Genomic DNA, 23,165 nt, shown 5'->3' on the forward strand with positions numbered 1-23,165 from the left:
CAATTTGGATATCACCAGTCTGGGGCGGGGGATGAAATTCAGTATTCTAGAATCCATTCCCTACCACTCGATTGACTTTGGGATGCAAAATTAACAGTAGGTGCTTTTTATAAATTATTTCATAGTTTATAAAGTGTTTTACACAAGATTTGTATTGACATATGACCAGGGTGCCTCTGCTCATACATAAACTAATGAGTTACTGACCTCTTCTATACCCTTTCAATGTCTTATTTCATCAATCTGTAACAATTGGTCTGGAACATCGTCAAATAAATAGATTTTGATATGCACAGCTGCACAGCTGTGACATCTCAACATCAACTCTGCTTAAATCCAGAGTCTGGGTAATACATCATTCTTCCAAGTTCCTCGAACCTCATCCTGAGCATATGCACCAACAAAGCAATAGAGAAGGAAATCATTTGGGTTGTTAAATAGTTCATCTGTGCATATTGTTTCCTATACAAGTTATCAACAAAGTTCTTTTAGAACTTTTCTCACATTGCTCCCATGAATAATAAATATATTTTAAAAATTCAACAAATTTATAAATGTTTAATATCTTCAGTCTGTGATTTGCAGCTGCTTGACAAGTCTCACCAAGATCTTTTTGAGAGAGACAGAGACAAAAAAAAAAAAGACAGTAAGAAAGACATACAGAGACAAAGAAGCTGAAAGGTGTTCTCATGTTACACCCAGAGAAGGAATCTCACCTAAGCATAATGAAAGATAAACCAGCCAGTATAAGGCTATAGATTAGATTGGGGGTCTTATCTGAGACACTAAGTAGCTTGTGACCCTGGACAAGTCATTTAACCCCATTTACCTCAGTTTCCTCATCTATAATATGTGTGGAGGAGGAAATAGCAAAGAACCCCAGTATCTTTACCAATGAAACTGCAAATGGTATCTCAAAGAGTTAGCTACAACAGAAATGACCAATTCTGGTACTTGGTTTATATCCTGACTACCACTTATTACCTCTGTGACTTTGGAAAAATCATTTAATCCCTTTGATCCTCAGTTTCTTCATCTGTAAAAAAGAGGTAGTTGGACTAGACCTCTGATACCCTCTCCAGGATAAAATCTATGAGCTACAGGACAAACTAAAGGGGGAAAGGGTCACATTTTTCCACAAGAAAAAACTTTGACTTTTAAACCTAATGACAAATTATCTTGATTAACCCTTCCTCATAAGAATTTGCAAACACATTAAGAAATTATTTTGTAAAAAAAATTAAATGATTAAATTGCAACCAGTTCTTTAACTATATGGTCTTAGAGATACTGTGCCAATTTATTTTCAAAGACAGCACATGGGAAAATGTCAAAATTATAGATGTCTCATCATGACTATATTGCCATATCGTTTGTATGTTGTCCTATTTAAAAAATCCCAAATCCCACAGAGTATTTTCTCCTATGGTTTTTGCCCAAAAAGGTGTAGATTATCTGTAAATTAAATGGAAACTGATCTCCAGATGATGCCCAAAATTACTGGGTTTGTGTTCTTCAACGGATCACCACATGAGGGCATTCTCTCCCCAAAATTCATGCAGTTTTTTTGTTCATTTGTCACTAAAAAGGTTTGCAAAGCAAGAAAATGTGGCTATATTATTTTTGTAAAGTTCTTCATTTCTGCTCTAACATGAACTTTGGGTCCTTGGATCAGATCGTTTACCGATGCTGAATTTTAACTGATAATGTTCCTCAAAGTCTGGGCTTGTTGTAATCTTTAAACTTGTTTATTGTCATTTTTAAATGGTGGTTTGATTGCTTTCTCTTCAACAGGGATTTTTTGAAGAAGAGGAAGGTAAAGAATACATTTATAAAGAACCTAAGCTGACAGGTCTATCTGAAATATCGCAAAGACTCTTGAAGCTTTATGCTGATAAATTTGGTGCAGACAATGTAAAGATAATCCAGGACTCCAACAAGGTAAAGAAAAAAGATGAATTAGGCTTAAATCTCATACAAGAGTTTCCTTTATTTTTTTTTAAATAGAAGCAAAATTTATAAATCCTGGGTTAGCAACTTAATCTCTTCACTGAAAAGTATGGTGAGAAGATCCCTAAATTCACTCAAAATAGTTTACCTGAGGATTTGGGAGTTTGGAAGTATTTTTTTTCTATTTAAATCTTTCCTAGTATAGCTTCTGTGTTTTTAGATTATCATTATAATGGCTGTTTTTTAGAAATCATCTAATTTTCTAGTACCTAAAGATCTGGACTCTAGAAACAATGGTGAATTTGGCCAACTTTCTCTTGATTCTAATTCACCTCAGTTTCTCCCCTATTATTCTTCTCCTACCATAATCTCAGGTACCAGCTTGATTTCCAAGACTACTAGCTCAATACCTTTGGAATGTGACAATAGTAGTGAATAGCATTAGATCTGCAGCAAAACTTTTTATATTAGCTAGATGATACAATGGATAAATCACCAGACCTCAAATCAGGAAGACACGAGTTAATAATAATAGGTTATTATTGGGCAGCTAGGTGGCACAGTGGTAAGAGTATCAACCCTGGAATTAGGAGGATCTCAACTCAAATCTGGCCCCATACACTAATTTATCCTGGGCAAGTCACTTAATCCTGTTTGCCTCATTTTCCTAATCTGTAAAATGAGATGGAGAAGAAAACTACTCCAGTATCTTTGCCAAGAAAGCCCCAAATTGGTGTGACAAAGAGTCAAACACATCTGAAAAACAACTGATGAACAAATGCGCAAAATTAGGGTATCAGTAAAAATAATTTACAAATTACAGTCTAGTAAAAAAAAGGTAGATAATATGTATAACACAATCAGTATTTACAAAATGCTTTAGATAGGATCCTCATTTGGATCCTGCCGCAAACCTGTTAGTGTGAATCAAACTTCAGAAGAGTTTCATTTCCAGTTCTGACTTTAATATCTCATGACAATTAAAAGATTCCTATTATGGAAGACTGTCCCTATTATGATTCTGTCTGCTGCATGCAATATAAAAATTAGGCTACTATTGATGTTTTCAAGGAGACACTCATCATTTGATAAATGGCACTGGATCAGGTAACATAGGTAAATTATTCATAAATCAATCCAAAAGATATCTACTGTCTCCTCAAGAAGACATTATCAAGTAAATAATACTGATTTAAACATTCTTAATTTAATACATCTATGTTCTCAATGTTTCCTACTGAGTACAAAGGACAACTCATCCATGCCATCTCATCCTGTATAATTGACACCAACATCTTTCCCCAGATGCATCATAGAGAATGCATCCAACATGCTGGATGCCTTCCTATATTCATTAATATTTCATTATTTCAATATTGTGATACTAGACATTCACAGTACCCAAAAAATTCATACTGGAATATACTATGAAAAATTCAATATGGTATAATATGAAAAGAGGTGAAGTAATGAATTAATTAAATAAGTAATTGAACTGATCTTTATATCAAGAAGACCTGAGTTCAAGCATTATCACTGACAAATATTAGCTATGTGACCACAAGCAAAGCACTTAATCTCTCACTGTTTCCAGGAATTCCCTTAGACTATAAGCTTTTGGCAAGCTGTTCATCTGATTTTAACTTATATTCTAGGATTTTCCCATAGCATTAAAATCCCAGGTCTGCTCCACATCTTAAAATATAAGAAGTAATAAATATTCTGAAAGTCAAAGGTTCCAGTTCTAGATATACTATCAAATAAATGTAAAATATGGTATCTTTATTCAAGTCAATGATTATCTTTATTTCCTCTGAGCCTTCACACCTCATCAACAAAATGAGAAAGATCAATCTGTACTTCCTTTTAGCTATAAAATTCTATAACACTGTCTTTCTCAAACAGAAGAGAAATAACATGCATTTTATTTGAATATTAGAATGAAAAGCAGGCCAAGAATGGCAAATATTTTTCATGGAATCCATTCCAACCATCATCATCATGTGGTTAGTGTAAACATGGGGCCCTAAGATATCAAGACTATATTTTCTGGTTTTCAAATAAAACAAATTACAAATAATAAGTTTGCCTACAAAATATTTTCTTGATATCATTTTCTGTTATAGTAAGAGACTGGGAGTTAAGAAATCATTACTGCTTCTGTTAATAATAAACTTTTGTTGTTTTAAGTTATTTTTTAGTTGTATCAGACACTATAACCCCAATTTCGGTTTCTTGGCAAAGATATTGCCATTTTTTTCCAGTTCATTTTATATTTGAGGAAACTGAGGTAAACAGTTTAAGTGATTTGCCAATGGTCACACAGCTAAATGAATTATTGAGGCCAGATTTGATCTGATGAAAATGAGTTGCATTTTAAGCCCAGTGAGCTATCCACTACACCACCCAGGTGTATATTCTAGAATGTATTTAAACTATGTGTCTTTAAATGAATTAGAAAATTACATTTTATTTCAACAGTAGTGGTAAACTAAAAAGATGTGTCAAAGTATGTCAGTTCATTAGTTTTTGACTACAGATCATGGTGTTCCTACAGGTCAACCCCAAGGATTTGGATCCTAAATATGCCTACATCCAGGTGACCTATGTCACACCTTACTTTGAGGAGAAGGAAGTTGAAGATCGAAAGACAGATTTTGAAATGCATCACAACATCAACCGTTTTGTCTTTGAAACACCATTTACGCTGTCAGGCAAGAAGCATGGCGGGGTTGAGGAGCAGTGCAAGAGGAGAACGATTCTCACAAGTATGTTCTAGTGAAGCCTCATGGTGAGGTCTCATCAGTGGCCAGATTTTTGTGCTGTTCTGGACCAAGTGACTCTCCATGCCTGAGATTTGTAGATAGGGGATAAAATGGACTGACTTAACAACACATCTTGTTGCCCATCTCCCTTCTCTGGACTTTTGTCTAGAGTGTCTTTTATGTTTGCCCTCATCATCTCTAACTCTTAGCTTCCTTCTAAGATTCAGGTCAGAATCCACCTAGTGGAAGTCTTTCTCAGTCCTTTCTCAGATTACCTTCCATGTTATATATACACAATATATGTATAAAAATAGATACATATATACACATTTACATATGTACAATACATGTATGTATATGTGTGTGTATATATATATATATATATATATATATATATGTTTTCTGCCAAATCCATTCCAGTTAGGTGTTCCTGATCATTCCTTTAATTTTCTGAGTTTCCTATATTCTAAATCCCTATAAAACACAGACCTCCAGGGTTTACTTCCTTCCTACAATCCACTTATTACTATTTTATAAGAATATATTAAACCCCTAGTTGTCTTAAGGATAGTTCTTCATCTATAAAAAGAATGAAGTAAAAAGTTATATCTGTATACATATATATTAGGAATCTAGCTAGTCATACATTGTCTCCCCCATTAGTTTGTATCCCCAGTTCTTAGCATAATACTAAAAATATTAAAATATTAATTTTTTAAAAAATTGAAATATTAAATATTTAAAAATATTAAGATATTATGCTCTACACAAGTATGAAGGGGAAAGGAATAAATAGTTATATTGTATTTCTTTAATCCTATTACATTTAAACATTTATTAATTGCCAACTTTATTCTAGGCTATTCTATTCTAGGACATATAAAAAGGAATAAAATAGTCATTGCCTTCAAGAAGCCTACATTCTACTCTCTTTCTCCATGAGCTCTTGGGAGGGCAGTGGAAAATAAAAAATCTAATTGTAGCTGCTGCACTCAGTAAACAGAATAGCAATGACTTTCCATCTCCCAGGACTCTCCATTCACCCCTTCTGTTGTCACAGCTGGATCCCTAAGGGGAAGTCTGTTGGCTCAGTTTTCTCTTCAGTAAAATGATGGAGTTGTACCAGATGATCTCTAAAATTCTTTCATTAAATATTAATTTAATTTCATTAAATATTAATGAAGCACTTAGTGTAAGGCTGTATGATATTATAAAAATAATAACATATGATGCCTTATAGTTTGCAAAATACTTTATGTCAATTGACCTTTACATCAGCCCTATGAGCTACTATTATTCCCATTTCATATATTAGAAAATTGAGATAACTAAATGACTTGCCCATAATGACATAGTTAGTAACTGAGGTAAGATTTGAACTCATCTCCCCAACTCCAAGCTCCACAATCTTACCATTGCATCACCTAGATGCCTAGCTGATAGGGGAAAGAATACTGGTCTTGGCATAAAGGAGAACTTGATTCAATTCCCATCTCTGAAACATGTGCCAAATTGGTTGAATAAACTAGAAATATTTAACCTAAAAAAGAGAGGAGTGGGGAGGAAAAGGACATTAAAGCTGTCTTTGGGTATTTATTTATAGGACTCTTATATGAAATTAGGATCAGATGTCCTTTTCCTGGACTTTAGATTTCAGAACTAGGAGCAATGCATGGAAGTTGAAAATAAATAAATTTCAACATATTAAGAAAACTTCCTGTTGTTAGAGTGATGCAAAAATGGAATAGACCCAGGAAGTAGCCAATTCCCAATAACTGGAGGTTTGTAAGCAGAGACTAGATAACTGTCAGGAAGAGCTTCAACTAGACCGTGTCTCGGATCTCTTCTAACTCAAGCTATGGGATTCTTAGAGTAAACTAGACTTCCAAAGAGACAAAGATAAATATAATGAATAAAAGGCAGTGAAGAGTTCTGAGGCATCCTCTATTTGTTGTTCCTCTGATCTTTTAAACATCCTTGAATTTCCTTTGACTAGCAAGCCATCTGTTTCCCTATGTGAAGAAGAGAATCCAAGTCATAAGCCAGTCAAGTACAGAACTGAACCCCATTGAGGTTGCCATTGATGAGATGGCCAAGAAGGTTTCTGAACTGAATCAACTTTGCACCATGGAAGAGGTAGACATGATCAGACTGCAGCTCAAACTCCAAGGGAGTGTCAGCGTGAAGGTATCTATGATGTGGCTTGGTGTGTTAATGATGTATCTACCTAGGAGAGATCTTTTTTTCCTTCCTGTTACTCTTTTTTCCCTTTTTCCTTTGTTATTTTTATTATTTTTCAAAAAAAGTTATAAGAAATGACTCTCGGGAAATATGACAACATAAAAACAAGAAATATAATTTAGAAAAAAAATTTTGTTTAGGTTTTTGCAAGGCAGATGGGGTTAAGTGGCTTGCCCAAGGCCACAAAGCTAGGTAATTATTAAGTATCTGTGGTTGGATTTGAACTCAGGTACTCCTGACTCCAGGGCCAGTGCTCTATCCATTGCACGACCTAGCCACCCCAAAAATTTTTGAAAAAAAGAAATCGCTTTCAAGGGTTAAAATAAAAATCTGTTAGAACATTTTTTCAGTGTAAAAGGCAGGGTGTGGGTTAAAGGCTAAAACTTTTGTTAATTAGTGCAAATCCAGCATATATAAATGCTTTCATTTTTGTCTATGTATACATATAAATATACATATACATACATAGTATGCATACATGTGCCTGTGCCTGTAAGTACTTCATTCCATATGCAACTAAAACATCAGTTTTTCAAATTATGTTAACATTTACTTTGGTGTACAGCAATCAATTAGCCAATAAGCATGTATCAGAAACTGTCCCAGGCTCTGGCAATACAAGTTATCAATTTGATATGGAATTATGAAATTTATAGAACTTTTGAAGACTTAAGGAAAATGTAACTTTTATAATACTTTTTTAAATGATTCAGTTTTGCAATTCAGTTCAGTAAATTTTATAATCTCCATTTCCAGTGCTAGGTGCTAGGAATGCAAATATAAAAATACAAAAAAGTCCTTATCCTCAAGGAGCTTAAACACTACCAAATGGGAAAAGACATGTATAATGCAAGATTACAATGCAAAGGGTATGATGGGAACAAAGAAGAGATTCATATAAAATATTCTAGAAAAATCTATAGAGGGAGAACTCATCACTTCCTTAGTTTAGGAACATTCCAAGCAAATAATCTATAACTTGATTTGCTCATCCATTTGTCATGTTTGATTTTGATGAATGGAGTTTGAAGAATTGAAGGGAAAACTATTCCATGCAATTTTTCAGTGAATGAAACTCCTCAGTAGGTGGTGAGGAACAGAATTTTCTAATCATTTTCTCCTAATGCTTTACATTTGAATCCAAATAGTTCTCAGACTATAGATGGGGGGGGGGGGAGGGAACCTAACAAGTTTCTGAAATGTTCACTGACTTAGTAGTGTTTCCAACTCAGTAATTATTCAATGGTCACAAGCTGTTGAAATATAGTAAGTGATAAAAGTTTTATTTCTGCCTCAAATTTATTCTTTTCAAGTCCTCAGCCCACATTTTAAAAGTTGCAAGCAATTCAGATCTTTCTATTTTGCTTTCAGATTGGAAAGTATATATATCCATGCTTTTGTTCATTTGTAATTATTTTTGGATTTCCTATATGTGTCAAGTGAGGAGGGTAAGCTGTGGGAGATATAGGAAATAATATTAGACATCCATCCTGCCCTCCAGTGGCTTACAGTCACAATTTGGAAATTAATATAAATAATCACAGCACAGGGTAACATGTCTAAAGTGAGGGAGTGACCTCTCAATTGAAATCGTTCTTTCCAAAGTGACCAACAATCTCTTAATTGCTTAATCTAAAAGTCTTCAGTCGGTATCCTTCTTGATTGTCCTTTTGTATTTCATATTGCTGATCACCTTCTCCTGCATACTCTGCCTTTCTGGGCTTTCCTGACATCATTTTCTCCTGATCTACGTGCTTGACCATTCTTTCTCAGTGTCCTTTGTGAGCTCATCATCCATATCATTGCCCCAACCTGTGAGTGTTCCCCAAAACTTCTCTTTGTATAAACTCTCAATGACCTCATCAGCTCCCCTGGATTTATCACCTCTGGGTTCTAAATCCAATACTTAAGCTACACCAACTGCCTGTTATACATTTCATAATGGATGCACCAAAAGCATCTCAAATTCAGCATGTCAAAAACAATTTCATTTTTCCCAAAAAATTCACTACTCTTCTAAATTTCCCTCTTCAGTCTCCTAAGTTTATAACCTCAGTTTTATCTTTCCTTCATCCCATATATCCAGCCAGTTGCCAAATTTTATATTCTTACACCAAAACATCTCTCATAGATAACCAGATCCCTCTATTTGAACAACCTGGGCTTTGTCTAGACTATTGATTTCTTTGTTTAAAGTCTATCCTTCAATCTGTCTTTCATGACGGCTACCAAGATGATTTTATGTAAGGGCAGATATGACCGTGCCCTATTCAATAAACTCCTTATTACTACTAATATAAAGTTTTTCCCTTTAGCTTTTAAAGTTCTTCAAAACTGTATACAACCCATCTCTATAGTGTTATATATTAGTTCCCTTCCCACACTCTGTAAGCCATCCAAACTAACCTTCTATGTTCCTCATATATGGCACTCTTTTTCTCCTCCCTGTACCTTTGCTTTGGCTGTCCCCCATGTTTCTCCTCAGATCCACCTCACAGAATCTCTCTTCCTTCATCTCTGTCCTGTTGAACCCCTTCCACATGAAGCCTGTAGAGATTCATTCTGTTGCTTGTGCCCTCCCAGCCTCCAACTAGCTTGTATTTATTCTCTATGTTTAATCAATATAGACTTAAATATGGGCACGTCTCATTCATTAGAATGTCAAATCTCAAGAAGAGATTATTGTTACAGTCATTGAATTTGTATCTCCAGCATGTAGGCAGTTAATAAATGCTTGTCAATGAAATGATTGGTCAATCTTTCTGAGCTGGCGGGGTCAGGTGAAACTTCTCCCCAAAGGTAGGACATGAGCTGGGCCATGAAGGATTGTAAGTAGTTTGATACGTGTCAATGAAAGAACACTCTCAATAAATATTTGTTGATTGATTGATTGATTGACTTCCAACAAGCTAAACCATTCTTCCCAATAGGTAAATGCGGGGCCGATGGCTTATGCCAGAGCTTTCCTTGAAGAAACAAATGCAAAGAAATATCCTGACAACCAAGTAAAGCTTTTGAAGGAAATTTTCAGGTATTCCTTGAATCTTTTTTCCCTATGAGGAAGGGAGGAAGGGGGGGAAAGGTGAAAAAAATGTGATTTAAGGAATGTTATGAGCATATAAGGGAAAGCCAGACAAAAGCCTTCCCAGAAGGCAGCTCATGTTCGGTATAGCATGATGCTTTCATCCATCAGCACATTTTTTAAGACTGTATTTTAATCTGCTTACTTCTATCACCAAAGACAATTTGCAGACGCATGTGGGCATGCCCTTGATGTTAATGAGCGCCTCATTAAAGAGGACCAGCTGGAATATCAGGAAGAAATGAAGTCTCATTACAAGGACATGCTCAGTGAACTCTCCACAATCATGAATGAACAGGTGAGTGAGCTTTCTTTTATTCCTTATAGTTCCCAAGTCAAAAAGCCTTACAGAAGTTTATTTGGAGGGATGACTGATCTGTTTAACTTTAAGTCCAGTGTAAAAAGCAGACATAGAAGAGATCACCTTGCTACTAAATAATTCAGTCTATCCCTAAGTTAACTATCAGATGTACACTCAGTTTCTTTCCTCTCCCAGGGAGAACACCCACTGCCTCAAAATAGCACTCCAAATGGGAAAGAATGATGCATGTGATAGTGCCATTCCCTGATCAAGCCACATCAATGATAGCTTTCCAAACCACATCTTACCAAATTTGTACATCTCTTCTACCACCCTCCCCATCCTGATATACCTGGCTTCTCCACATTAGAATATATAGGGGATGAAATTCAAGTCTGATACATGGAATCCTATGATCTTGAATCAAAGTGTCAATTCACAATACTCCCTTATGAATTGCAAACCTGATTAAAATAAAATGGGAAAATATTTAACAAAATGCATAAAAGTACAGTAAAAACATAGAAATTTTAATATGTCACTTTCTGAGTCAATATGGAACCCACAGGAATCCTTTTGTATAGCCTATGACTCCTGTTTCTATTTGAGTTTGACACCATTGATCTTGAAAGTTTGGGCCCACATTCCTATAAACCTAATTATGCTCCTACAGAAGCCAACCACTCAACAAGAATGTGTCTGCTAAATCAGGATCAAATTCAGTCTTTGCCACCAGGAAGGAAATCTAAAAACCCTAGATTTACTTCAGGCAGAGTGGACTGCCTTCTTTCACAATTTTGTCCCTTGTAAATATAAGATGTTTGATAAAAGCATATCCACACACACACACACACACACACAGTCAATTTATTGAAGGAAAGAATATCTTATGTCATCTCTGCATCACCAACCTAGTGCAATACAGTATACTAAATGATACTGAGTTATATTCAATTATCTGCTCTGAACTCATTCCATGAAGGCTTTGTAGAGTAGGTAATTAGAACCAGCTTTTTTGATCTAAGTTATTTACATATATATATATATATATATATATATATATATATATATATATATATATATATATATATATCAGGGGATTGTGTAGATAACAATGCATCCCTAGAATCCCTCTCCCATTGGCTTCCCTTCTGTAACCATTATAGAACAGAAATCTCCTTCACCAAGAACTTCTTGGCCAATGGCATCACAACTACAATCTCCAAGACTGTGCTGGCTTCCCCCAAGAGAGTCAAACTACTACTTCAGGGCAGCATGCAAATAAAAATTTGTAGTTAATGCATGTTACAAAGGTATGATGGTTTTTACAATTTGAATTTCAAAGAAATAGGGAATGCTTTCCTTCTAGCAAGATTTGACTTAGCAAATGTCATCGGAGAATTCCCCACCCAACCCCTTAACTTTGCCTTTAAGGATGAAAATAAGCAGAGATTTGAGGGAGAAATGGATAAGCAGATATAATTTTGGAGATAATTTGCTGATAATCTTGCCCCTGGTGAAGCAGCTGGAGCCACCTGTCTCAGCTTGAATTTTGTGAGAATTCTACTAGCTGTTCATGTTGGGAAATCTGCCACTGAAAGAGAATTCAAAGGCTGAGGGAGGCAACCTTGTAAAGTCACCAACTCTCATAGAATTCAGACCTTGTGTCAAGTTTCAGTGTCTCAGTACAGGATATTATCATCTTTAATGGTATGATCCCACATCTTAAAAGCATTCATATTTTGATATGCTGGATGACTGCACAATCAGTGAGTGCCATAGCAGGTGTGATCTCTATCCCTTTTGATACAGTAAGATTTTGAATAATGATAAAGTTTAGGTTCAAAGAAACTGATATCATGTAGACTGGAACAAGTGACTGCCCAAGGAAGATTGCTAAAGATAAGGGGGACACAGCTCTCATAAAAGGTGCCTCATCTAATGTTCCTAGAAGCATGGGGAGAACTTGTCCTATACAATAAATTGAAGAAAGAAATCTAACTAAAATGGAAATGGTGAACACAAGATTATATAGAATACTTGATCATACTCAGCATTTTGTACCACTGACTTTCAAGAAATTCTTGTGCTCTTTTTATCCAGATCGAATCATATTTGTAATCAAGAAAAACTCTTAGAAAGGGGAGTCATTTATTGTGAAACTTTTTTTCACACAATGAACTGTTGATTTATTGGTTTGCAAGAAATATCAGTTACCATGAGTACAAGGAAGCTGATTCATCTAGTTTAAATGTTATTTTATAGGATCATAAATTTGTGTTTTAGTATTTATTATTTTAAATTATTTCTACCATTTGTCCTTAAATGCTATATATATATATATATATATATATATATATATATTTACATTAACATAAAAGCATTTCTATAGATTTATTTTGCACAGATGAATGGTAGTTATGATCTTTGTTGGACATCCTACAGTAAAAATAACACAGAACACTCTAAGACTGCTGATGCAATTACTGGACTATCTAATTAAAAATCTGAGAAGAGAGAAGGAGTAAGGTCAGGAGAGGGAAGGAAAGAGAAAGGAAGAAGAGAGGGGAGAAAAGAAAAAAGAAAAAGAAAGGAATTAGCTCTTGAATGAAGGATGGGGATTATTTTTAGCTGCTATTTCCTATAAATGTATGATAAGACACAAATTTAGGAATGGAAAGCAGAAAACTAAAAGGCCCAGCATATGTTTCACTTCTTTTGTGGGTGAGAAATGAGCCTAAGAGTTGGCCAAGGCAAAGAAAGTAATGGTGCTGTTTTCAATCATCTGTGTAGTCTTTGAAAATAAAACTTGAAGCACAAACTTTTTTTTCTTTTTTTCTTTCCTGACAGCTCTTTCATGGTCCATGTTTATACAGCTTCTGTTCTTCTATGTCTAACATTTCCCTCAATACTGTAAGCAAAAGTGGTATGTTTTTCTTTTCTTATGTCTATATGTCTTTTGCGGTGTTTCCCATTCCTGTCTCTTGCTAAGTTTTCCCTTCTCCTTCACATCTCACCTCCTCTGAAAGCTCATTGGTGATTAGTATAAATGATAAGCTTCATTTGCTCATTCCAGTCCACACAGTCCAACCTCTCTTGTTGGATGGGACAGAAAAAAAATCCCATTTGTCCCAAACTCTAATACTGTCGTTTACAATCAAAAGAGTTATTTCTACCTTTCTTAGACTTAGGTCTCTTTAGTTTGTGATGTGGGTCAAATATTAATTAGTATATAACATTCTTTTACACAGAGGAAGAGTTTGTCTGTATGTCTTTATTTGGCAGTTTATTACTGCCAAAACCAATAAACCATTCCAGATCAAAATCATTCCATTTTTTTCATAGAATTACTTGGCCAGTAGATCAGGAAACTTCTGTAGATATAGCACTATTAAATATTAGCAAAATATTTAGCTCTTTCATGGTATCTTTGTGAGCAAGGTAAAAGAAAGCGAGATGGATTCATAACTGGTGGAGTCACTGAATGTAAAGAGTATATAGCATTCATCAAAATTTAACATGATCTGAATAAGGATATAGATCCATATTTATCAAATTTTCATCATATATAATGCTGTGGGATATCTTAAATGAAAGAATCTACTCCAAAATGGTATCAAAAGGTTATATCAATGGACCAGATAAAAGAGGACAACATTTCATGGAGATAAATGTAAACTTTTTCACTTTGTTTTGTTTCTTGTCATATACTTTCAACATGGAAAAGGTAGAAGTTCATGTTTTAAAAGACCTGGAAATTTGATTTGATGGTAACTACAGTACAAGATAACATTGTAATATAGCTTTTGGGAAATCGAATTTGATCATGAGCTGCCTTAATAGAACTATAGTTCTATAGAACCAAACAAGGAGGTTCACTGTGGTTACCCCTCATCAGACTTTTCCTGGACTACTGTTTCTGTTCCAAACACCATATTTTAAGAGCACCAGTGACAAGTTAGAGTACATCTAGGATGGTAGGAAGACTGAAAACCATATCATGGGCTGAGTTAGAAGAACCGGTGATGTTTAACAAAAAGAGAGAATGCTTAGGATTTTGATATAGCTGTCTCTAAAGAACTGAAAGTCTAATATTTGGAAAACAGATTAGACTCACTATATATGGTCTAATGTAGCAGAATTAAGATAAATGAAAATGACAAGAGGAAAGTTTTTTTCAAAAGGAAAAGGTCTTTATAATTAGAGCCATCCAGAAATGGAACAAACTGAATCATTAGGTAGTGAGTTCCATATTGCTGAATATTTTCAAACAAAAGTTAAATGACCTCTTGTCAGGTTTGCTATAAAGATAATTGACACATTTGATAGACATTGAACTGAATGGTCTCTAAGATCCCTTCTAAGGTTAAGGGTTCAATACATTCTTATATAAATATACTTGTAGATAAGACTAAACCTTTCACTTCCAAAAATAACCAAAAGAATATCTTTCTTTCCAAGATTAAATATACTGGGTTTTTTTTATCTGGGTTTCATTTTCCTGTAGGAAGATGTTATCAATTAAGGACAGAAACTAATGCATATCCTACTGATCCTATCCCTGAGAATGGATCAGGAATTTTAAAGTCCAAACTAGTAAATGAAAAGCAAAGCCTTCAACTGCTACTTAGTCACTTAATCTCTCTGAAGCTGTTTCTTTTTCTTATAAAATAAGAAGGTTGGAGTAATATATAATTCTATATGTTAAACATGATATTCTGATTTATTCATTTAGGTATATCTTAAACTAAAGATAATAGTTCATTAAATTCAGCTGTGGTCATTGGTATTGATCTGAGACTAAAGAAGGGAACAAATTAACTCTTTCCCATTCTGATTCATCATATGGTGTGTTTAGTATTACCTGTATTTCTGCCATTTTTTTTCAGGCAAAATTTCAGGCAAAAAATGGACTCTTTTGATCTTTGCATATCATGGGTACAAAGGTCCATATATGCCATTAATACATAAAAAATCTATAATCCATGAAGATAGCGTAGATATAATACAATGCATTTAGAATAGAAAAGATCTAAAGGTCTTCTTCGAGGCTTTCAAGATTACAGAGATGGAAACTGAGACTGAGAGATGTGAAATGATTCACCCTTGATCTCATATCCAGTAGGTAGCAAAACCAGGACTTCCAGATTCCTCTGACTTTGATCCAATGGTCTTTACACTACATTGTCATATTGCTTCTCAAATGGTCAATCTGGGCTTCCCATGAAGCTCCTTTAGTCCCAGTCTAAAAAGAAAATTAAACGCCAAAGACATGAATTTATATCTCCATTTTCAAACAAAAACTATATACAAAAATATGCCATCACTCATTTTAGCAGCTTCAGGATAACCGAAGAGTGTCAGAATTAAACCTCTAATTAAACAGCTGTGATAAAGAGACCAGGAAGGAAGAATGATATTTCCAACATGGGAAGGAAATTCAAAATAGTCTTCATAATCTTTTCAATAAGAAAACATTATTGAGGTTATTTCTACAGTGATTAACTTGAATTAATATTACTAGATCCAATTCATATTTGGCCCATTAGAAAGACATTCAATTATATATCAAATTTCTAGAAGGTAAAGTTCAGAAGAGGAAAAGGTTGGATATTATTTTTCCAGAAGCATCCACAATTAATTGAGATTTCAGCTGTCTCTTTCTTTACCACAGAGAATTGGAATAAATGAAATGTAAGCTTTCACAGCAGTATAAAATTACAGAAAATCAAATGCAGATATCCTCAATGGTGTTAATAATGTCTGATACATCCTTGATTGAAGGACCTGCTGGTTACAAAGTTCCCTCTTCAAATTGTGCTATTACTAGAATCTATGTTTATACACAAAATCCACAGAATTGCCTTTCATAAGATTTCATAAAGAGTTCTTTGTTAAGCACATTTTAAAACCTCAGCAATGTAAATTTCTCATTTTTAAATACATACAAGCTATTAACCATGATTTTTGACGATGTTTCTTTTAAAGATTTTGTGCAAGGAGGACCCATCAAAGCAAGGAGTGGAGCGAACATATACTCGTGTCATTAATAGGACAAGCATTCCACCACAGACCAACTTGGCTTCACCCAATACTGATGCCTGATGCCAACTGCAACCTTGGTCAGACCTCTACTTCTAGAGGACTTTGGCACTTTGAGCCGATTCTGAGGGCTACATTGATACTGGCAAGGGAATGATGGTTTAATTTATTCTAAATCTTCATGGTGTTAATATATTATTTTTTACATTGCTAGCTTGAGAATTTTGCCAACTCCAGTATTTGCACATTTCTTATGGTTTTTGTTTTGTTTTTTGTTCCTGAACAAGGTTTATGAAGCCAGGCTGGATATGTGCTATAAATTTCCAATAGATGTGTTGCTCAGCAGCAAGTAGGGAGTTTGCTGTGAGAACAGGACTAATACTAAGTCCTATTATATATATTTTAAAGGTCAATGTGGGTGTTTTGTAACACTGAAGCATAGTTCAGTTGTAAATAGAAGATGTGTAAAATATGTCATTTTTACAAAATTGAACAAAAGAGACTTTTTAGTTCATACTTATGACAATACTAAAATTATATGGATAACCTTTGAGATATCAGTATATTAAAATATTTGTGTATGTGTACAAAAGTGTTGATAAAGGCTAATCTTTGAAGTTTGTTGAGTTATTTTATTGTAACATATGCTCTTAGAAGCAATGAGATATGAAATGACTGTGGTATATATTTTTTTGTTTTGTTAATAGAAATAAAAATACACATACTTTTCATCTTGTTTGCTGTTGAGGTTGGGTTCAAAGGGGCTTTAATAGAAGCTCAGAGAAAGTAACTTAGCTGCTCCCCACCCATCACTAACCACCAGACGAGCACAAAGAGTCCTATCTAGGCTTCAAAATTCTTCAGAGGCCAACTAGGGTGTACTCCTGCCAGCAATCAATCAAGAGATATTTATTTTGTACATGTAATGATGTAGACACTATGCTAAGTATCAAAGTTGCAAAGAAAAATGAAGGAAGGAAGGAAGGAAGGAAGGAAGGAAGGAAGGAAGGAAGGAAGGAAGGAAGGAAGGAAGGAAGGAAGGAAGGAAGGAAGGAAGGAGACTACCTTCTCTCTTGGAGCTTACAATCTATTTGAGGAGAAAGCTCATGTGAGTAGATCAAAAATGAATGAAGTAATTCTGAGTGGGGAGAGGCTAAAGTTGGGTTTGCAGTAGGAGGGAGTGATGTGGATCAGGTTGGGTCTTGTGGAAGAGATGACCAGGTAATAGGCACATAGATCTAGAGATCTGGAAGGGACCTCAGAGGTCCTTTAGCTCCAGACTAGCCTATCCTAGTCAGCTCCGAGATGTCTTGCTGACCACAAAGTATCTTTAACTCCTTCTCCCAAGACTTCTAGGAAATACTTCTTGACATATGGCACAGTCTTAAAGGATTCCTACAAAAATTTGTGACAAAGTGTGTGTTGGGCGTGGGAAGGTGAGGACTGGTTTCCAGATATGTACCAATGCCAATTTGAATGTATGTTAAAAGAGGCAGGGTGGAAGGAGCATATGCAAATTCTTTAAAAACCTGTCCCTTTCATACAATCTGGGTATTTTACCTAAACTTAGCTAAGATGAATTTTTTGCCCTAACAAAAGAAACTGGTAAGGTATGTGGTATAGTTGCTTGTTCCCATTTTTTTGGCCCCTTTTTAATGCTTCTCTATCAACCCAGCCCAGGCTTATGCCTCCCCATTACTTATACTCTGGGGGTGATAATCTGAAAAAATTATTTGTGAATGTGAGAATAAACCAAGATTGCTCAGATTTTGAGTTTATAGCTTTACTATTTTCTAGTCATATATCATCTTTATCTAAGAAATGCAAAGATTTTGATAGAATTAATGAAACTTCAAATTCTATTTATGAGGAACAATGAAAAATATTTATAAGTGAAAAAATGGAAGTCCAAGCACTGGTCTAATATCATCTGATTAAATAGGGGCAGCTAGGTGGTGCAGTAGATAGAGCACCAGCCCTGGAGTCAGGAGTACCTGAGTTCAAATCCGGCCTCAGACACTTAAAAATTACCTAGCTGTGTGGCCTTGGGCAATCTACTTAACCCCCATTGCCTTGCAAAAAATAAAAAATAAAAATTGACCCAAAGAATCATTAAGCTAGGACTAAAATCTAAATCAGCTTCTTAGACCACAGAATCCAGTTATATTTATTCATTCATCTCTCGAGGCATCTTCTCCTTCTCCCATATGCTGCCAGGTTTCTGAACTCCAATTATCTAGATAGTAAATTGCAATATTTATCTCCACTTTGGTAACCTTGATCTTAGCAACAAAATTCTGTTGACTACATACATAATTTCCCTGTCATAACATTTACATATTTTGAGTAATTTATTTTCTGTTCATTTGGAAATGACATAAGGAGGGTCAGATCAAGCATAATTCTGATAGGATTTTTAGATCTTGAAAGAGGTATTGTGGCAGCTAACATCTTTCTGTGTATATAGAGAAACTCAATCATGTTCAACTAAGGAGAATAATTATTTTCAAAGTGTTAGTCTCTGATCCCTAAATGTTTTGCTACAAAAGGATTTCACAGCATTTGCAGGTTGATGAATTATCATCTCATTATATTATTCCCATTCTTGAGGGACTGGACACAGGAATGAAATCTGAGTGATTCCCATGAGTTTCTGGGAAATAAAAACACATTTTCTTTATAAAAAAACTCCAAATGTGATGCAAGGATGTGAAAATACACTAACTGGGAATATATAAAATTTTTCAAATGGAGTGAAAAAGAGGAGCTGACAGGAATTCAAGAAAACTCTGGACCTAACTAGAGAAAGTTCTATTGCCTTGGGCAAAATTCTTCAGCTCTGGCAGCCTCAGTTTCCTCATCCTTAACCTGAGGGTTTAAGTTGAGTCATCTTTAAGGTTACTTCCATATTCTGTGAGTCCATCAAACCGTTATCTACTAAGAGTCCCACATTCTCCCTTTTCAAATATATGTCAATAGAAATTTTAACTAATAGATTCATCTAAATATCAAGGTGATTACAAGAATAATAAAATCTTAGAATTGGAAGAGACCTCAGCAGCCATTTAGTTCAACCCATAACTAAAAGAGAATCCCTTCTTCAACACCCTACTCATCCAACCTTTCTCCCAAAGATTTGCAGCAGTAAGGAACCTTCTGGGGCAGCCCATTTCATTTGTGGATGACTAATTGGTAGTAAGTTCTTCCTTCCTTAAATCAAGCCTAAATTTTTCCTTTTTCTTCTTCTTATTGCTCCAGGTTCTGCCCTCTGGGACTAAGTTGAATAAATCTAATCAAGCTTTCATGCCAGTCCTTCAAGTACTCAAAGATGATTATCATTTTACCCCTCCCTGACTCCAAAGTCTTACCTTTTCCAGGCCATTTCCTAATATTTCAACTGATCTTTCCTCAGTAGGAATTCAAGCTCTTCCCCTGTCCTAATTGCTCTCCTAGAGCCTCATTCTGGTTTAGCAATGTCCTTCCAAAAATGTGGCAGCCAAAATGAAACACAATATGCCCAATGTGGTCTGACTAGAGAAGACTAATTCCTAACTCATCTCTCCTTATTTCTAGATGGAATGCCTCTCAATAGAACTAGAATTTCATTACACTCTATTGTTCTCATATCACACTTCTTACTGAGCTTGCAATCCAGATCTTTTTCAAACTGCTATCTAAATACATCCTCTATCTTATATTTAATGAAGGTGACAATCACTTTTGAACCCATGTAGGAATTGTCATTTGCCCCTATTAAATTTTGGCTCATTCTATCATGACTTTCCCTAAGTTTCTCAAGGGGAAAAGCATCTTTTGACTACCCTTACATTGTCACTGCTTAATACAGCACCTGGAGCATCGTAGATACTTAATGAATGCTTATTGATTGATTGGGAGTCATTCTTGAATGCCTCTATGACCAAAGAGCCTCCTGTATTCATTACATGTTTAACTCACCAGAACCAGCTGCAGAATGACTTCACATTTTCTCTCCAAAATATGAGCTGGCATTTATATAGACCTTTAAGATTTGGCAAGCACTTTACAAATATCTTATTTGATCCTCAAAACAATTTGGAACAGTAAGTACTATTAATCCCTATTTTACAGATGGAGAAACTGGAACAGTCAAGAGGTCAAGTGATTTGTCTAGGATCACACATTTAATAAATGACTGAAGCGGGATTTTAACTCAGGGCTTCCTGATTCTAACTCCTGGGTTCTATTCATTGTACCACCTCGCTGCCTCCATTCTTTGCCTGTCCTCACAACTACCCCCAGAAACAGGCTCCTAGACTCTTCGAGGTGGGGAGGCATTAGCAGAAGTGCTCTGTTTGTGTACCAGTCCCTGTTATACCAGTAAGGAAAAGACCTGGAAGGTGTAACAGGTTGACATTCCCAGAAAACCCTGGTGGCTCTTTAGGGTCAAAGTCAGAATTTTTCCCTCTGTGTGTATGCCCTGGCCATATACCTTTTATTTATGCCCTTCCATGAGAATTCATTTGATATGTCCATTCTTCCCACCAATAGAATCTTCTGGGACAGAGTGCCCCAGAGTTATGGGGATGTTGTTCTTTCTATTGACACTTTCTTACTATCCCAAATAATTTTTCCTTGAACTGTTTGGGATTGACTAAGCTTTGATCTTTGAATGGATATAGACCTATAATGTAGTATCACTAGTGATAGTGTGGTAGATGCTTAATGAATACTAATTCTTGAATGCCTCTATGACCAAAGAGCCTCCTTATTCATTACATGTTTAACTCACCAGAAAAAGTTGCAGAATGACTTCACATTTTCTCTCCAAAATGCTTCCATTTAATTAATAATAACAACAGCAATAGCTAGCATTTTTATAAAACTTTAAGGTTTGTAAAGCACTTTACTAATATTTTATTTGGTTCTCACAACAATTTGGAAAGGTAGGTACTATTAATCCCCATTTTACAGATGGGGAAAGTGAAATAGTCAGAGATTTTCACCTAGTCTCACTTTTATGGGTTGCCTTGTGAAAAAATGAGAGTTTGGAGGAATGGCATAGCCTAGCTACTACAAGCTAGCATAATTGATAAAAAATCAAAAACCACTGATAGAATGATGAAACTTCATCCTACTTTCCAGGCTTTTCTCCTCTCATTAGCATCCCAGGGATAGCTGAAATTAGAAATAATCACTCTCACCCCTTCACTTCCAGCAGAACTGAGTGAAGTGCCCAACACTAGTTAAAAAAAATCACTTTATCTTCTCATTTATTTCATCTAAATTGTAGAACAGAATGGTTATTTCTGTGTCCATCTGGTCATGGAACTGACAAGACACTGAAATGATATACTCCTTCAACTCTATTGAATCATAGAAAATAAGTGGTAAACTTCAATTATCCGGACTTGTCAAGCAACACCCCCCACCCTGGTACATAGTGACCTAGCACTATGAAATGGAGACTCAGGAGAAGCAGGAACCTCCTACAGCTTCCACTCCTCTCTAGGAGCCAGACTTACAGGCATCCTACAGTTCTAAAGTTTTATCATCTTGCCCTAGTTAGTGGACAAAAAAATCAGAAGAGGGATATATGATTGAAAATGATGAACCTTAAGGAATAACAGTCACCTTAACGCATTATTTTTCTATAAATTCCTTGAAAATGGAATCTTTCAGGTCTGGACCTTGGTTTTCTCATCTGTAAAAATGAGAGTTTGCACAATATGATTTATTCTTTAATAATATAATCAAAAGCTTGATGCTGTGGATAGAGTGTCATACTTGAGAGGAATTCAAATTTCACCTTAAAGATTATTATGTTTTATGAATCTGGGCAGGGACTTAAACTCTCAGTCTGTTTCCTCATAGGTAAAATAAATGTAACAGCACTTAAGGTCATAGAAATTTTGTAAGATCAAATGAGCTAATATATGTAAAAATACTTTGAAAACTTTACAGATCTATATATGTAAAACACATACATGCATATAATATGTAAAACTATATATAGTATGTGAATATATACATATATAAAACTATATTATTTCTAAATATTGTGAAACTATATATATAAAACTATTATCTATAACTTAAGTAACAATTATGTTAACTATCAGATAGAAGATATATATGCTAACTATGCAATAGAACATATGCTAATGATTATATAGAACATAATATATGCTATGATACATGCATGTATATGAATTTATAACTATTATTATTTATTACCTACTATATCAAAGCATTTTGGCAAGCTAGGATACAAAGATGAAAACTTATATTGCTTGACCTCAGAGAGCTTATAAACTAATAAGAAGAATATGAAAGGATAAGATACTTGTAGTGGGAGTAGAAGAAAAAGAAATTAGATACTAAAGCAGGGTTCTTAAGCAAAAATCTGAATTTACGATATATGCATTTATGTATACATATAGAAGCATATTTCATTATAATTGGCTTCCTTTATATTCCTATATATTTAATTTTATACATTTAAAAACATTTTGAGAAAGGATCCATAGGTGCTATCAGACTGCCCAAGAGGTCCATGACATGGAAAAAAAAGTTTAATAATCCCTATACTAGAGACAGTGCAAAGGTAGAAATGATGGGATTGTGAAACTAATTAAATGTTGTGGATCTGAGGGAGATAGAATCATTTTCAAATCTTTCCAAGCTTACAAGCCTTGAAAGGAAAATAATGACATTAACAGAAATATCAGGAGACAGGGAAGTTTATGAGGAAAGATGAGTTCACTTTTCAATATTTTGAATTTTAATTGCTGATGGGACACCC

The 23,165-nt window shown here is 34.9% G+C and overlaps 1 protein-coding gene across 1 annotated transcript in view; it reads left to right on the forward strand.

The window, feature by feature from the left end:
* The window catches only part of DOCK10 (dedicator of cytokinesis 10), a 392,886-nt gene extending 374,779 nt beyond the window's left edge, over positions 1-18,107 (forward strand). Inside the window, exons 50-55 of the mRNA XM_074192737.1 lie at positions 1,795-1,941; positions 4,508-4,718; positions 6,712-6,902; positions 9,887-9,987; positions 10,198-10,336; positions 16,328-18,107. Coding sequence (XP_074048838.1) covers positions 1,795-1,941; positions 4,508-4,718; positions 6,712-6,902; positions 9,887-9,987; positions 10,198-10,336; positions 16,328-16,444 — 906 coding nt within the window. The 3' untranslated portion in view covers positions 16,445-18,107. The remainder of the gene's footprint in view (positions 1-1,794; positions 1,942-4,507; positions 4,719-6,711; positions 6,903-9,886; positions 9,988-10,197; positions 10,337-16,327) is intronic.
* Positions 18,108-23,165: the final 5,058 nt, after the last annotated feature.

This window comes from Macrotis lagotis, chromosome 6 (genome assembly GCF_037893015.1).
Source record: "Macrotis lagotis isolate mMagLag1 chromosome 6, bilby.v1.9.chrom.fasta, whole genome shotgun sequence".
In the NCBI taxonomy this organism is placed as follows: Eukaryota; Metazoa; Chordata; class Mammalia; order Peramelemorphia; family Peramelidae; genus Macrotis; species Macrotis lagotis.